The sequence below is a fragment of the Rhinolophus sinicus genome, chromosome 1, assembly GCF_057876585.1.
Source record: "Rhinolophus sinicus isolate RSI-liver-muscle chromosome 1, RSI-T2T, whole genome shotgun sequence".
Classification (NCBI taxonomy): domain Eukaryota; kingdom Metazoa; phylum Chordata; class Mammalia; order Chiroptera; family Rhinolophidae; genus Rhinolophus; species Rhinolophus sinicus.
In genome coordinates, this window is record NC_142501.1 from 169,168,499 (window position 1) to 169,186,377 (window position 17,879).

General features: G+C 36.1%; 1 protein-coding gene and 1 long non-coding RNA gene across 4 annotated transcripts in view; one reads left to right on the forward strand and one right to left on the reverse strand.

Moving 5' to 3' along the window:
• The window catches only part of LOC141569643 (uncharacterized), a 166,420-nt gene extending 159,300 nt beyond the window's left edge, over nucleotides 1-7,120 (reverse strand). The window contains exon 1 of the long non-coding RNA XR_012493358.2: nucleotides 6,512-7,120. This is a non-coding gene — a long non-coding RNA (uncharacterized LOC141569643). The remainder of the gene's footprint in view (nucleotides 1-6,511) is intronic.
• On the forward strand, nucleotides 780-13,451 carry MEPE (matrix extracellular phosphoglycoprotein). Of its 3 annotated transcripts, none has more exons than XM_019731253.3 (5): nucleotides 780-863; nucleotides 2,644-2,709; nucleotides 7,716-7,769; nucleotides 8,731-8,823; nucleotides 11,607-13,451. In XM_019731253.3, the coding sequence occupies exons 2-5, from the start codon at nucleotides 2,656-2,658 to the stop codon at nucleotides 13,080-13,082; spliced, it is 1,677 nt and encodes a 558-aa protein (XP_019586812.2). In that variant the 5' UTR covers nucleotides 780-863; nucleotides 2,644-2,655; the 3' UTR covers nucleotides 13,083-13,451. The 3 variants fall into 3 exon arrangements, with proteins under 3 accessions (XP_019586812.2, XP_074179850.1, XP_074179856.1); XM_074323749.2 differs by having other exon boundaries at nucleotides 11,610-13,451; XM_074323755.2 differs by lacking the exon at nucleotides 8,731-8,823.
• Nucleotides 13,452-17,879: the final 4,428 nt, after the last annotated feature.

The following is a 17,879-nucleotide window of genomic DNA, read 5'->3' on the forward strand; positions in this document are numbered from 1 at the left end:
GACCCCTTCCCAGGACTCCCTACCGAAATTTTTCACCTCATGTCTCCCTCCACTCCCTGCAGTATTTTTTTCTTCTGAGACGAAGTCTGTGTCACTATCGAACACAATATATTTTACTTACCGTGTTTCCCCCCAAATAAGACCTAGCCAGACAATCAGTTCTAATGTGTCTTTTGGAGTAAAAATTAATATAAGACCCGCTTATCTAACATAATGTAATATAAGACCGGGTCTTATATTTATTTTTGCTCCAAAAGATGCATTAGAGCTGATTGTCCAGCTAGGTCTTATTTTCAGGAAAATACGGTATTTATCCTGTTTATTGTCTATCTCCCCATCAGACTATAAACTCCCTGAAAACAGGAATTTTTTTCTACCTATTTTGTTCACTGCTGTTTCCCCAATGCCTGTCACATAACAGGCACTCAATACATTTCTGTTATATTTTGCTGAGTTGAAGCAGACAAAATTTAAATTATAAACTTTCTACATAAAATGATAGCTAAAATGTTTTCCAGTTATAAACTTGTTAGTTATTCAGTCAATCCTAATTAATAGTACTAAAATCAATTTTAATTACCTGACAACATGATATACCAAACTGAGGTATTTATATTTTCTGTTTATCCCACTTTCTGGAACATTTGATAGCAGCTTTCCACCACAAAAACATTTTTAGATTAAAATTACTTTGCCCCCTATGGTTATCTGTGGGCACTGGTAACAAATTGTTTGTGCTAGTGCTAGGTGAGCCAATGCTGATTGGCCATTGGGAACTCTAAAAACTTTAAATTTCAGCAAAATGCCCAGAAACTGCTAATCCTGCAGAAGAAGCCAAGTATTCTGAAGATAAAAGATACCAGGTAATTTGGCTTTCTTGACGTTCTTGATAGCAAACAGCTTTATAATACAATTGTTTTCATTTTCCGGATGCATACCATCCAAGTAGGGAGATTGCTTTTGAAAATAAACACAAATTGTAAGTGTTCACTACTGAACACAACTGTGTAATATTTAGTGCTTTGTTTTATAAAACAGCAAGTGTGTTATCAAGCTCTAGAAATTATCAACTAAAATTGATGGCTTGGTGGCAATTTCTTCTTTGAGTTGACTGTCAGCATTATCAAGATCCACAAAAACTCAAAGACTCTAATTTTACTTTATACCTTCACTTATAAATCAGAATAAGGATAATGTGATCAGATTCATACTTTCCACCCTCATCTGTGTAATATCATCTGTGCTAATATTTCTCAGCAGTAAGTCCTTTAATAAATGATTTGTATTGTCCTGATCTCTAAAATGCTTGGATGGCTAAGTTAAAGTCAGAATTAAGATTCTTAAATTTGTATTAATTTAACAGAGAATAGCTTAGATTTTTAGAATATATTTAATAGTTATATTTATTTCTACAAATAAAATGTTTTACCTTGAAATGTTTAAAGATTGCAACAGTATTTAGACTATTTTTCCCATTAAAGGTGATTTTCCCCAAGTAATCTCAAAGACTGGTCTAAATTTTTATTCTCATATTGGATGCTATATATCTGTGTGGTAGTTAGTAAAATATTTAATGTCCATCAAAACCAATAGATTAGTAAACCAAGGTTATGTTGACATTTTTTTTTCAATTTAATGGCCACTTAAGTGAGCCCATTAGCTCCTCTTAGTATATTTACCAAAGGATATACATACAACTTTATAGATAGCTAAATGTCAATGTTCTAAACATAATTTTGTTGAGCCCAATATCAAATACAATTTGCCTTTAAATAACTATGTAGATGTTTTTGTAATAAGATCGAGGAGTAGAAACATTCAAGGTGGCATAGAGTCTTCATGAAAAACAGTGGCTCTCTAGCTACATTGCCTGCTTTAGCAACCCCAGTTCTGCCCCTTAAGACCTGGGAATTCTGGGACAAATTATTTGACTTTCTGTGTCTATTTCCTAATCTATAAAACAGAAATAGTAATACCACCTAACTCATAAGGCTGTTATGAGGCTCAATTAATTGAATATGTGTAAAAATGTTAGAAGAGTGCTTGGCTCATTGTAGTATTCAATTAATTTTAGCTATTACTATATTACATAAATTGTTTTACCCTCCATTCTATGGATGGCTACGAGCTCGGACACATTGTTAATGAATATAAGGACATGTATTAGGGCACCAGCCTGGTAGCAGCCAAGATTATATTGCTCACAGTGGAGCCTGTCACCCTGGCAACTCGTTTAAAGAATATGTCATGAGCTGCTATACTAAGTTAACATTATTGTGAATAATATAAAAATTAAATTAAACTCTATCTGTGTAAAGACAAAAGGGAAAAGTTTGGGCCGACAATAGAGCAAATAAATATGGCTACAAAATACATTTCTATCAACTAACTTCATTCTTTTAATAATATTGGATAATTTTCATTTTCACATTGGAATAATTAGACATATGGAAGCACTTACATTAAAGTATCCGCACTTGGGTGTAAATAAATTATGTATAAGCTTTTATTTATTTATTTTTTTAAACAAAAGCACTGCTAGGGAAAAATAAGTTTGTATTTACTTTTGTGCTTTATTTATTTTTATGGCTGCAATTCATAATTGGCAATGCTTTAGAGTAAAATATTATTGTCTTTTTACAGAGATTCTCAAAGATGCAAATTGTCTGTTTGGAACTGCTCCTTTTCAGTCTGACCTGGGCAGCACCAGTAAGCATTTACAAATTCAGTTATGTATCATATAATCTCTTGCTCTCTTGATCTGTTCTTCTTTTAAGCAATGTCTTTTCAAATTGGTTAACACTTCCATAGTTCAGTATAATAAAAGACCAAGCAGAAAGAAAGCAGCCAGCACTTGACACCAATGCCTCCACAAACGAGGCCTTCGATAAACATGAGCTGAATTACAAGATATCAACATGTTGGCTTTTAAGAAACACCAAAAAGAGTACTTTTGAGAAAACCAAGAGCCAGCCACAGTGTTTCAAACCAGCTAAGGCTAGTGAGTAAAATACTCAGAGACTCAAGTTATAATATGTCAAAAGAACTTTTCAATATTCTACATAAAAAACTGGAAAAAAAATAACTTGACTAGATTAAGGCTAACCAACTAAATTTTGTAAATAAATGGCAATACAAAGGGACAAATTTTGTAAATAAATGGCAATACAACTAAATTTTGTAAATAAATGGCAATACAAAGGGACCAAACTTTCATGTAATTTTTTCAATACCCCAACACTGTAAGATCTTGGTAATGATTTTTCTCTTCATCAGTGAGAGTAAAGATGGGAGGAAGTGCCCCCCCCCACCCAAGCTTAACCCAAATCAAGCTCCAATTTCCTTTTGTATCTTTTCTTCTCTCTGATTCACCCAGATGAGTACTTAGGATGTGACTAATTATCTTGTGAAAATGCTGAGTGTTACCAATATTGTCTGCAATGCAGACACAGTGCCAATTAGATAATGTCTGGAAAGCATTCTAATTTCTCACAGTAACTTCCTAGGTTGGAGAACCATGGAAACAAGTGGTCATTCTGTTGCCAGAAGCACTTAAATATAGGTCCTGAATGAGTGGGTGACCAGTTGGGTAACCCACTGACAACCATATCATCCGGTGAGGACAGCAGAAGTTGAGGAAAGCATATCTCTTCTCAGCTCACAGCCTCTCACAGTCCCATGGGGGCTGTTCTGCTTAAAACAGACATCTGCCAGGTCCAATCCACACGGCTTAGCACAGTCAGGGCCACAGACGCCTGTGCTTAGGCATCAAGAGGGTCTTGCTGACTCAGCTCAATCCCACCAGCGTAGGATGAGTCTGTTCTCAGCAACACACTCCAAGAAACAGCTGGCACTCTCTGACCATTTTCCAGTAAATGCTCTATGTCAACATCAATCCAGTGACCACTAGCCAAAAGCAGGTGCCAGCGTTTCTCCCCAGAGGGAAACAATGCCATCTCCATTACAGGGCCACATTCAAGCATGGGAGGATTGCCAAGTGGGTGTGGGGGAGAAGGGAGAAAGGCATATTTCAAATGAAAGAGGCTCGGCAAGGCAGAGAGACACAATTTGGAATTACGAATGGTGTTTTCTCCCAGATAAATGGATTCCATTCGAACAATTATCTAATTATTTAACAATAGATTGGTGATATCGGAAATTAGTATATACCAACTTATATATGTTTTGAAATTATAAGCCAAATTCAAACTGTAGGGGAGGGAAAAGTTTTTCTCAACCCTCTTTGGGTCCCTGGTTGGTCTGAAAATTAAACTGACAAAGACAGATGAACAGGAGAAAAGCATACAAGTGTTACTGAATTTTTACATGTACCTGGGAGCCTTCACAAGAGAATGAAGACTCAAAAGTGACCAGAGCAAGAAGCTTTTACTCCTTTTAGACAATGAAACAATACATTTGTGAAGAACTGACAAGACAGAAGGTTTGGGCTCGGGTAGTCCTTATCGTCCTCAACCAGGAAGATTAGGGTTGGTTTAATAAGGTTTGTTTGCAGGTTACTCTAGTGTGGTCTCTGGACTGATAAGAGGAGTCTGTCTCCAGTAAAAGGAGAACTCATTTCCTGTCTCTAGGCAGAAAAGGGGGAGCTGTTTCTGTTTATTATTTTTAATTGCCTTCAGTTCAAAATAATTTTTATGTCAAAGAGGCGTATTTTGGGGTGACGTACTGGTTTCCTTCAAAAACAAAATTTATAAATGGAAGAAAATAAAAGATGATTCAGGCTATGTGATTTAATTAATATTCATCAATATGCAGTTAGACTATAAGAACATTGTTATAAGTTACTTTGCTGTAAGTTCATGATTTATTGTTGTGAACTATATTGTGATCTACTTTATATTATCAAGTATGTTTTTAACATGTGTGTGTGTTCTGTAAAAGATGCCAAATACCCCAAACTGTCATTTCTCTTTTTTTTATTAATACCTACCCATCTCATTTTTATGTTTTCTCTTTTCTTTTCTTTTTTTTAATTTATTGGGGTGACAATTGTTAGCAAAATTACATAGATTTCAGGTGTGCAATTCTGTATTACATCTTCTATAAATCCCAATGTGTGTTCACCACCCAGAGTCAGTTCTCCTTCCATCACCATATATTTGATCCCCTTACCCTCATCTCCCACCCTGTTTTCTCTTTTCTATAGCCCCATTTGCAGATCTGTTTTCACTGTTTTGATACGTTTGAGAAATGATACAATGATCTAAATTCATATGTACAAGATCATATAAAAACCATCATAAAAAGACAATAAAAGATAAAATGATAAGATATGCCTGAAGGTACTTAATGTAAACTTCCTCTTATTATTAATTTTTTTTTTCATATATCAGGCTATTTAAAAATGTATTATTTTTAACCCTGGGACTTTGATACAGAGAATTTAGGTCAAAATATCTCCTTTACTTCTACTACCGCTGCCTGCTGTGTAAGTGGTCTGTTTCTCCTGCTGCCTATCTCACATGGGAATTAGATGAGATTATTTATATGAAAGTAGTTTACAAACTGTAAAGTGCTATATAAATATAAGACATTATTGACAAACTATTTTTTTCATACAAATTTGTACTCATTTTTATGGCAAGAGTTGTACTTTCATTTCTATAATAGAGAGATTGCTGGGAATAGAAGTATTGAGTAGAAGAGAATATCTATTTTTTCCAAAGATATTGCCGTATTTTCTTCCCCAAATGGTATACATCTTTACATTTTTACCACCAATATGTATCGTATTATCCTTTCCTCTATATTCCCATCCAATGAGTATACAATCATAGTTCATTATTTATTTAATGTGTATTTCTGTATTTTTAAAGTTGAATTATAATTGACACATGATATTATAGTAGTTTCAGGTGTGTAACATAGTGATTCAATATTTTCATTTGTTACAAAAGGATCACCAGGACAAGTCTAGTTACCACCTGCCATCATACAACGTTATTATAATATTATTGACTATATTCCCTAGGCTGTACATTACATCTCCGTGACTTATTTTATAACTGGAAGTTTGTAGTTCTTAGCCCCCTTCACTTATTTTGCCCATCCCCTACCCACTCCCCTCTGGCAATCACCAGTTTGTCCTCTGTTTCTATGATTGACAAACTATTATTGTTTCTAGAATGGAATGGAATCTGAAGGAGTTCTGCTTTGGAGCCCAGCCAATAGGGTACTTTTACTAAAGTTTTGAGTTTATTTTTAAGATGATTCTATCAGTCTGGATCTAGTCAGGAAAACAAAATCCATGACAGGAAGTTGAGTAAGAAGGGTTCTATTTAGAGAATAGTTATAAAGTATAGGACAAACAGAAAGGGCAAATCAAGGGGGATGACACAACATGAAGATTAAAGCCACTACCATGCCTTGGGCTGGAGAAACAATGAAGGAGGTGTTCCCAGTGCCCTGACGGTAGCAGGAATTAGGACCACAAAGGAGATGCATCCAATCCTAGAGATGCAGCGCCAAACCGAGAGAGCAGGGAAGGACATACCTTGGCTTCTTTCTCCTTCTACCCTCCAGTCTCCGGTTCCGTCTCCCGCCAGCCAAACCCACACTGAAGCCAGATGGGAAACGAGCTCAGGAAATGTCATTTGCAGGACTCATCCCAGGCAGAGCAGATGCACGGTATCTAAAAGCAAGTAGGACAATTGCTCATATCTTATTGCAAGGAAATACAGAACTCTAAGTTTTATTCAGGCAGGATATACTCTAGGTGGATAGGGTCTTTTTATTTCATCTTTCCGTTACGGGTTTCGCTTTCTTATCTGACTGCTACCACCATGATGCCTGCTTTCACTTTAGCACACGCATTCAAACACGAACCAGTTCTACCCATTGGTTCTTCTTGTCACATCTGAGATAATCTAGGAGTTTCAAAAGTAAATAAGGAAATAAAAATACTGGGAATAAAGAGTCTTTACGTCTGTTGCATCCATGGCAAGCTTGCCCCAGGATTCTCTTCTTCTGCATGCTCTCCTGGGACACCTAAAGTTTAGCCCAAAAGCCTGGAACAAGCTGCCTGGGTCTATTTCTTTTTGGTTTCTGGCCTTTCTCCACTTTAATAGCTACCTCTTGCCCTCAAGAACCCTCAAGATATCTTGACCCTTTCATGTCAGATCAAGAGAAAGCATTTGTCCCAATTTGCAGGCTACACCATTTTCCAATTCCTGAAAGAAATATCTGCCCAGGTGACCGGCAATAATAAGTCCCATCCTTAAGTGTGGTCCTTCCCCTTACGTGCAGGGCTGTGATTTTACTCTTGCTGCATATCTTGCAGTATATTTTAACTCATATAGCAGTTACTGAACTTATATAATCAATGCACATACAGTCCACATTGCTGAACTCTGATTTTGGTTCACTGATACTAAGCGAATCCCAGGGTGCCAGTGAAAACTTCTTTTTCAATGGATACTAATGACATCCAAGCTTTTTCACCTGGCGTTCTCCTGTACCTAAATGTGGTTGTGTGATGGAAATGACATTTTCTCCCTCTGTGGGAGGAACTCTAGCACGTTCTTGTAACTGAAACAAATGTTAATGTGGTGAGTGCGCCCATCTTCTTTTGGTCAGAATGATTTTTCACATTGAATAGTATAACCCAGTGAGAGAAAAGTAAACAAAACATTTATTGTTCGGAGAAATGAACGAAAGAATGAATGTTTGGTGAAGTTTTATTTCTTGTTCCCTTGCAGACATTTAAACCACAGACTGAGAAAACTAAGCAAGACTGTGTGGAAGAACAGAGGGTAAACAGAATTATTCTTCTCAAATAAATCCATTTTAACTCTGTAAAGGAAAAAGTCAGTAAAAGGAAAATTTTAACTGTCAAAATATTCCTGTGTACTTAGAATGGAAAAGCAAAATTACACAACATAATTTGGGCACTCTAATTCACACAATGTGTGACAGAAAAGAGAAAAGCATTCTAACCAGAGATTTCTCTTCAATGTGATTTCTTCCTTCACAAGGATAAGCGAGTAAAAATTCTGGGCTACTATTATTAGGAAACAACATTTTCCCACATATGTACATAAAAACAAAGCAATAACTGAGACAGAAAACAGAGGGAAGAGCATTAACAAGTCTTAATGGGGAATTCTGTTCACATGGAGTTAGTTTCCCATATGATCCAGAAAGTTAAATAAGTTCCCTCAGCTTTTCATGTCGCCAAATTGCAGCTTACTTCTGCCTGCCACGGTTTCTTTTGGCAGCCTCAAAAAATTCTGTTCTAAGAACTAACAATCTTCTGTTCTCTGTCTCAGCTGAAAATTACAAAGGCAAAACCTGAAAATTTAAGAGCCTGAAAGTTCATGCTGTGAATTTTGCCAATTTGACATCAGACATGTATACTGGAAAAATCGACCTTTGTTCTAATCTCCTCACCCCTTCCCACCTGAATATATTTCCAAGTGTTCCATTTCCACTGAAATTTGGTAATCATATTGACACACCCTGGGCAAGAGAGAGTCAGTTGATAGTCATCTTTAGGGAAAACAGATTTAGGGACTCACAGAAAAGAAAGGAACAAGTGGCTATCTTCAGGGGCCGGCTGGCACTCGCCCTCCAGTGGTTATAGGAAGTACTACATTTGTCAGATGCAGAATTAGCTTTCGCCTGTTTTACAATACCATGTAGTATCAAAAAGAGAGCCAGAAATCTTCTTAGAAAAAGATAAACCCGTCTTAATATAATGTTGTGTTTTTGTAGATAACGTACAAGGGCCACCATGAGAAAAATGGGTATTATGTTTTTAAGTATGTTTACACATCACCTGGGAGGAAAAATCAAACTAATATAAAGGTAAGCTGAGTCTCTGAGTAATGATCCTTATGATGAGCCTAACTTTGGACTAACGCTATGGGAAACTATAGCAGAGCCTATCTGGTGACTGGTGGCTTTGTCCCTTTCCCATAGTCCTAGGCTCCTCGTGTGTCTGCTATGGAACTCTGTGTTCCAGAGTCTTCCTGATACAGATGGGCCACCTGTGCCCTGGCCCTAATCCTGCCCTGCCTCAGGACCTACTGTGGCAGGTGTGGTACTGGTGGACCCCATGAATTTTTTGTGTTAATGCTTCTGATTAACGTTTGGTCTTTTATAAGGAGGTTTTCTGGACATATTCTACCATATGCTCTAATGCTGACGATTAAAAGGCTATTAGGAGAAAGCATTTTGGCTTAAAAAGTGACACATTTCAGTGTTCCTTAAATTCATTTCACAGATGACTCCATCTGTTTCAGAAAGCTCCAAAGAGAAAGAATAAGGGCCTTGTCACTGGAATGGAACAATAATCCTTTTCACTCAGTCCTTTCTCGCAGATTCATTGGCCAAAGAGCTGGAAACAGCTTAAAATGCCATCAGCAAAAAGGACTATTTACTTTTTCCAAATCTGGCTTCATTTCCCATGAAAGTAGTAGTTTCCTTTCAGAATGTTGTTTCGTTCAGCTCAGCTTGATATTCTTTAGATGCGTCTCTAAGACTAACTGCCTGTTAAAGTTTTATTGTAACAAATGTGAATTGAGCTCTTTCTATTGTGCAAGATACTGTGTGAGATAAAACTATTGAGAAAACCTAATTCTTTCTCTCCAGGATCTTAGAAACAAACAAACAAACAAACAAACAAACAAACAAACAGTCCTTACAAAAGTCATTATAACCCAAGACAGAATGTACAAAGTGCTGTGTGAGTGGTCCCTAAAAAATCATGCTTTAGGGCTTGGAGTAGAAAAAGATTAATTCCCAGTCTGGTATTCAGGAAAAGCTACCTAATGGAAATAATTGAGCTGGGTCTTGGAGGATGAGTAGGATTTGAGCAAACAAGTAGGTGGGAGAGGCCATTCTCCATGAAAAGAATATTATAAGTGAAGATGTAAAGATAGAAAAGCAGAGCAGAGTAAAGCAGACCAGCCAACTGATACACAGATCATTATATAGTCAATAATGCAATCAGAAATCACTTAACATAAGCAAATGCAGAAATAATTGACCATAACACACCACAATTTAAAAGGTATTATGTTTTCATTTATAAAAGAAACCTATTCAGTCTTTAGTAAAATGCACACAATTTATTATACATTTATTATACAATTTAGTATACATGCTACTGTTTTAAAAGCAGCAAAAGCACCAAATATAAAGCAAAACTTCCCACTTCAGAGTAGAGAGGAAAAAAATTAAGAAGGGATTATTATAATCTACTGATTTTCTAACGCATTTGCTTCATTCAAAAAGATATATTATCAATGAGTAAATAAACTTGATTTCAAAAGAAAATATAAATGTCCATGTAAAATTTTCCAAAATTTAATGTCTTAAAATAAGTCAAATGCTTAAAATCCTTTTTAATTTAGAAATAATTCACTATAATTTTTTTTCTATTATATTTTTCCTCAGATCAAAATCTCACTTTTTTTCAGAATATACCTGCCAAATAAAAGACTAGTGAATAATGATGTCTTACCTCCCACAAATAGATCATTTCAAATTATATCTTAAAAATGCTACTTTAAAAAGTTAGAACTTTTGTATACAATATATTAGTCAGCTTCATAAGAATAGAGGGCACTTCCACAAACTATTTTTATTTTGAGACTCAAGTGTGAGCTGACTCAACAATTTCCCCACTGCTTCCAAGATTAATAAGATACATGTATAAAAGGAGAACAGCACTATAGTTAAGGATGAGAGAGAGAGAGAGAGAGAGAGAGAGAGAGAGAGAGAGAGAGAGAGAAAGAGAGAGAAAGATTATGAGAATGGGAGAGAGAATAATTATTTTAAAAAACTGAATTCCATATCACTTGCACAGACTCACTAGTCAAAAGATGAGGAACACACGCTACCCTCCTTAAATTTGGATCCTCCTTTAAAATCAGGCCCTAATCTGCATTTCCAATTTATTTCTTATTCCCTCCTTTAGGATTTCTCTATTCCAAAGTTAAAGTTTTATTCCAATTAGTATTCAAATATTTCCTGTTTCGGAACATTTGAATACACTGCTTACTTTTAAAATATTTTCAGTACTTCTCTTCCGTGTGTCTGAATCTTACTCATCCTTTAAGCTCATTCTTTTTTCTCCATGAAAAATGCTTTGGCCATTCCAGAATTATCTCTACCAACAAACCTCTATTGAGTTAATAGAATCTTTTTATTAAGCATCAGATATATATATATATATATATATATATATATATATATATATATATATGCAAAAAAAGTATGCACATTTTAAGAGGAAAAAACTGTATTAAAATTGTAATACTCAATATATACCAATAACGAAAGATGAATCACGTTTGACTTCTGCAATTACAAGATGTGCTCAAAGAGGTTACTGTCAGTATCCAGACACTTCTGATTATGACAAACTACTGCTTGAGCAACGTTGAATAGTGTCTACTTGTATACATTTTTTTGGCACACTGATATATGTATACATATATATATGTATATATATTTATATATATGTTTATATATACACACATATATGTATATGTATACATATATGTATATATATTGCCTAAGAATTATTAGGTTTTTAAAATTTAACATAAAATAATCACTTTATGTTGAAAATTATACTTTAGCAGGAAGAAAAAAGCAAAGACAATATTGCCCTTCACCATTCTGGCAAGAGAAGAAATCAAGAGTCAGCACCTAAAGAAAATATTGTCGAGGAAAGACAGAAAGACTTGCTCCTTGTTGGAGCCAATAAAAATAACCAAAGTAGCAAATCCCAAAATCTTTTTGAAAATAGACAGACAGTGAATGAAGACAACAGTATTAGTAACAAAGAAAATGCCCACAATAACCTAGAGATGTACACTTATCCTGAATCCACTGGAAATAATGGGGCTGAGGATGGAGGTGATGCTATCAGCAAACTACATGACCAAGAAGAATATGGTGCAGTTCTCATCAGAAATAATATGCAACATATAACGGAGCCAGGAGCCGTGATCGAACTCTTGGGGGAAGGAAAAACAGAGATCAAACACAGGAATGTTCTCAGCAAAATTCCAGCAAGTGCAAACTATGCTAAAGCCCCATCAAAAGGTAAGAAGAATCATCAAAGAGATCCACAAGCCCAGAATATTCCAGTAAAGAGCAAAAGCATCCACCATATCCAAGACAACACTGACTATCTAAAACAGCTCCGAAAAATTAAAAAAATCCCCAGTGATTTTGAAGGCAGTGGGTACCCAGATATTCAAGAAAGGGGGGATAATGATATCTCTCCTTTCAGTGGAGATGGCCAACCTTTTAAGGACATTTCTAGTAAAGGAGAAACTATTGATCCTGATTTAGAAGGTATAGATAGTCAAACAGAGTTCCCCGGCCCAAATGAAGCTGAGACTATTAATCCTGAGGCAGGAGGGCCAGGTTACAATGATATCCCAGAGAAAGAAGAAAATGGCAGAAGTACCACTGGAACCAGGGATGAGACAGCACAAGAGGCAAATACTGCTGATGTAAGCCTAGTGGAGGGCAGCAATGACATCATAGGTAGCACTGATTTTAAGAAACTCCCTGGAAAAGAAGGAAACAGAGTGGATGCTGGCAGCCAAAATGCTCACCAAGGGAAAGTAGAGTTTCATTACCCTCATGTACCCTCAAAAGAGAAAAGAAAGGAAGGCAGCAGTGATGTTGCTGAAAGTACTAATCATAATGAAATTCCAAAAAATGGCAAAGGGAGTAGTAGCAAAGGCACAGAACATTCTAACAGGAATCAAGTGACCCCAAGTGAAAAACAAAGATTTCCTAGCAAGGGCAAAAGTCAGGGCCAGCTCATTCCTTCTCATGGTCTTGATAATGAAATTAAAAATGAAATAGGTTCCCATAGTGGCCCCAATAATGAGGAGACTCTAACAACACACAGCAGAAAACATCATCATGTACCCCACAGACATAATAATTCTATGTGGAATAAAGGTATGCCACAAAGGAAAGGCTCCTGGGGTTACAGAAAAACACATTCCAACAGGAGGTTCAGGCCTCCTAAAAAGCCGGACAGTAGTGAATCATCTGACAGCGGCAGTTCAAGCGAGAGTGATGGTGACTAGTCCATGAGAAATTCCCAGCAGGATAAAGATTGGAATTCCTAGTCATCTGTGATTTGATGGTAAAGGAGAGCCACCTAATAGCAAAGCAGGTGAAGGACAGAGCAGGGAGCTAAGTAAGCCAAGAAACCTGCCCTCCTGGGGAGAACTGTTACTCTTTTAATGGTCATTGTATGAAATTCTATTCAAAGCTATGACTTTTTCTAAGGAAAAAAATTCATCAAGGATTTATGGAATAGGTAACATTTAAATAGGTGTCATATAAAAATAGTTTATGAATGTCACAAAAGCCTTCCTTTGTTGTTGCTCTATAGACATAAAAATAAACCCTATTTCTCGTCTAGTAATCTGTAATAAATGATCTATAAGAAAGTCTGTTATCTGTGGTGCTTCATTTCAGAGGCAATAATATTAGTTCTGCCTCTGGCAAAGGCAGTGGTACGAAATTAATCTGCTGAATAAAGCTTGGAAGCATTCCCTCATCCCATTCTGCTTAGGTTAGCTAGCATTTCCTTTTGCCTCTGACCTCCCTCTGGCCTAATAAAGATATCCTGCTTCATAGCCATCTACACTCTTTTCCTCCGTTTAACATTTATAACTTCTCATAAGGCACATTTTATTTCCTGAAACAAATCTCCATGTGATCACTGTTCTTAATTCTACCTCCTTCCAAAGAGAAAGAGAACCTGAAAGAAATGCTAAGTGAACTTGAAAGCAAGGATTATCTTTTTTCCTAATTTAATTTCTATCTTCTAGGTCTAATAGAAATCAGTATCAATGAAAAGACTTCTTCAAATATCACCTAATAAATTAGTCATCATCAGAATTCCAGAAGAAACAATTCCTATACTTTGTTATTTTTATAAAAGGCAATTTGGCAAGCATATGCATGTGTGTGTGCACACACACGCACGCACACACACACACACACACACACAAAACTGGAAGCAATTAATGTAGTTAAGAAAATTATGTCAGAATTTAAATTGCAGCTAAATCCATTGAAATCAACCTGCTACTTCTATCCCATATTATAGCACACTTGTACATGTGAATGGTCTGATCACATGGAAAACACGTGGCATTTTAAAGAAATAAAAGAGCTACAAGAGAAAAACGAATGTTTTCTTTAGGTAATTACATGTGGGACCTTCCCAAGACCACCTGTTGTCCTCTGCTATCTAGTGGAGAAATGATGTTTCCATTTTCTGGTCATATTTTGTTTCCTCTCTCCCAGCTTTAGTGTTCATGCATATTTATTCAAATTTTCTTCATCCATTTAAGGGACACTAGCAGTGTTCAACGTCCGCAATGCGTTACTATGGGATGCAGACATGAAAGGGTCAGTGCAGAGTGGAAGAAGCTGAGCTATGGAAGTGCAGCCTTGCCATCAGGCAGTGGGTCTGCGTTTTCATCAAAACCAGGTTTCAGCCATCAAGCAACACTAGCTTCACTTTAAAAAATACATAAATAAATAAACAAACAAAGATTCTCAAAATAGGGACGAAAATTTCAGCCTCAAAAATCTGCCTTATACATTACATAGTGATTGAAATGGACATAGTCTGCCACCTTGTGCCCAAAAAGATCCTCCAGGCTCTGGTATTTATTCCCATGTCTGCGGCTACTTTCTCCAATCCCTCCCTTTTAGATTTCTCTGCTTGTAAATATCTAACCTTGATTTTGCATTCCTAGTAAATCTGTTCTTGACAATGCCAGCCAGTCAGGGCAAGACATCTGATTTTGTTTGGCATACCACTCAGTTCAATTGATACACACTTACTGAATGAACACGTTTTACAAAATTCCATGGGGATCAAAAGAAGAAGAGAGGAGATGCTCCGGGCCCTTATTAAGATGATATGTTAGTTAAGTTGAAAGGTATACAAAAGATGTAAGACAGACTGTGGTAAGTTCAATAACAGAAATATAAAGTGACTATAGGAGTTGAGGACAGAGATGAACTCTAGCTGAAGGAAAGAGCAAAGATATAGTAAAATCCATTTTCCTTAAGGCATTAATTACACATTCAGAGGGGCTAGAGATAATAAGTTCGAACAGGCAAATGAGGGCTTGACAGTTGATGACCATAAATGATACTACATATATAGGTGTTTTAGAGCTTAAGAAAGATAACTTCAGACATAGGATGGGGAAGTGGTGATGGGTGAGATGGGGTAGTGGGAGTTGGAAGGCTGAAGACTAGCAGTAAGGACACCCAAAGGGCTGTTGCTATAACCTAAAAGAAGTTTAACATTGCCTCCTCACTTAGTCTTTAGAACCTGCTTTGAACTATGTACGTAGGCACTCAAGGTCGCATTAACTTCAAAGACTATGGTGCTTTCCCAAAAGCCCATGTTTCAAAAACAGCTTCTAATAAGGTAAACTCTGTTAGTCAAGATCCTGATACCTAGAATTAGGTGTTAAAATATAGCATTAGATGGCCCAAAAAACTGGGAGCAGAAGAGGAAGAGTGGGTAATAAAGGTTTAGAAAAAACTTAGGAGGAAATCCAGAAAACATGAAGAGCAAAACTCCAATACAATTTCAAGGCCAGAAACCCAGATGAGAAAAAAAAAAAAAAAAAAGATGAGTGGATTCACACAATATCTGCAAGAAAATCTACACGAACATATATGGTTTAGACTTTATATAATAAAGACAAGAGCTGCAATTGGACTCTGCCTTATTAAATGAACAATACACTATACATTCATGAGGATAGACTACACTAGCATATATGGTCCCTATTTAGAAATGTGGTTATTGCTATATTTGAACTTTAAGTAGACTGTTACTATTGTTAGGTTAATAGATTAGTAGTAGATTTAAACAATTTTAATTTAACAAGTTTTATTTAAAACAATAAGCTAGAGAAGCCTCTGAAAGATCTCACAGAAACAAAGAAAGCATAAAACATTTAAAGAAAATGGCTAATGAGAATAAGAATATCCCACCGGATAGAGGGACATTTAAAATACAGCTTAACAACAAAAACAATTTTATGATTATAAATTAGAACATACTTTGAAGTAGACTTTTCAGGAAACATATAAATCCTGAAAAATTTTAAAACCTGTATATATCATTAACCATGAAAGAAACTGAAAAATGTTATCAAAAATTGTATCTCAAAAATCATGCCTCAAAAAATCCTCAGGTTTTACTAGTGTGTTCATTCATAATTTTAACAAATGGATGATTGGCACGATACACACACTGTGCAGTTTTGGAAATAGTAGAAAAGATGGAAAGCTGCCCACTTCATTTTATGAAGCTAATATGGCCTTGATATCAAACCCTCCAAAAAATAGAACAAAATAAGAAAACCATAATACAAACATCACTGATGAACATAGATTAGAAAAATCCAAGTAGTTTAATTGCAAAAATACTTTTAAGGAGTCATTCAGTATGACGAAAAAGAGCATATCTGAGAAAAACAAACACAGCTTAATGTTATGAAATCTAGTCCTATAATACATCACATCAGTAACTCCACTTGCATCAAAAAAAGATAATGTCATTCATTCCACAAATATTAGAGTTGAGTGCAGTTCAGTTCAGATCATTTGACTGTCTACTATGTGCCAGATCCTGTCATTGGTGCTGAGGATGCCTTCATGGCGCTTACATGTGAATGGGAGAAAGACAGGCAGGATACAAACAAACAAACAAATAAACAAACAAAAATAAAATAAAGAGAGAGTATGTTAGATGGTGATAAATGTTATGGAGAAAATAAAGCAGGGAAGGATGATAGGAATTGCCATTTTAAATAGGATGATCAGAGAAGACTGCACTGAGGTGACATTCAAGCAGAATTCTGAGGAAGATGAGGGAGCTCGCTAGGTGAACATGAAGGAGAGAAGCATTTCGGGCAGAATGAACAGCAAGTGTGAAGGCACTGAGGCAGCGTCCTACCTGGTGTACTGAGGACAGCAGGAAAGCCAACATGGTTTGAGTGGATGTGCAAGGGGGAGTGGTAAGAAGATCTGATCAGGTACAAGCACTGGAGGCAAAGAAGACAGAGCCTTGTAGGAGAGAGGTGGAAATCCAATAGAAGACTGTGAGCAAAACGTGGATGGCCCAACTTATCTTAAAAAAATAACTCAGGCTACTGTGGCAGAGAACAGAATGCAGGCTGGTAAGGGTGGAAGTCCGGTAAGGTCTACAGGCTGCTGTGATAATCTAGATGAAAGGGATGGCAGGAAGTGGTCGGCTTCTGTGTGTGTGATGAAGCATGAGCTGACTAGATGTACTGATGATTTGGGTGTGAGGATTTAAAAGAAAGAAAAGAGGCACAAATGACTTTACATTTTTGGACTGAGAAAGTGGAAGGATGCAAAATGTCATTCTCAAATACTTAACACCCATTTCTGATTTTCAAATTATTAGCAAACAAGGAATACCAGGGAGTGGTGTACTCTAAAAATGATAAAGAGTGTATATCTTAAAAACAGCTAATATTGGGAATAATGGTGAAATACCAGTGGCATTCAGATTTAATTTTAAAAAACAAACAAAAATTTATCATGAAGAAAAACTGGGAAAACTCTAAATATCCTTCAATAGTAGATCGAGCAAATTGTGGTACAGTTATACAATGAAGTTTTAAAATAATTTAAAAATATTTAGTAATATGGTGAAATGACTCATTAAGTTAACAGAACAGGATACCAGACAGAATATAAAGTCTGATACAAGTTTTTTAAAAATGTATGTAAATATATATTTATAAAAGGGACTAGAAGAGAAAATGTGATGCATCTGTAAATGATTTTTTCCTTCACGTTTTTCT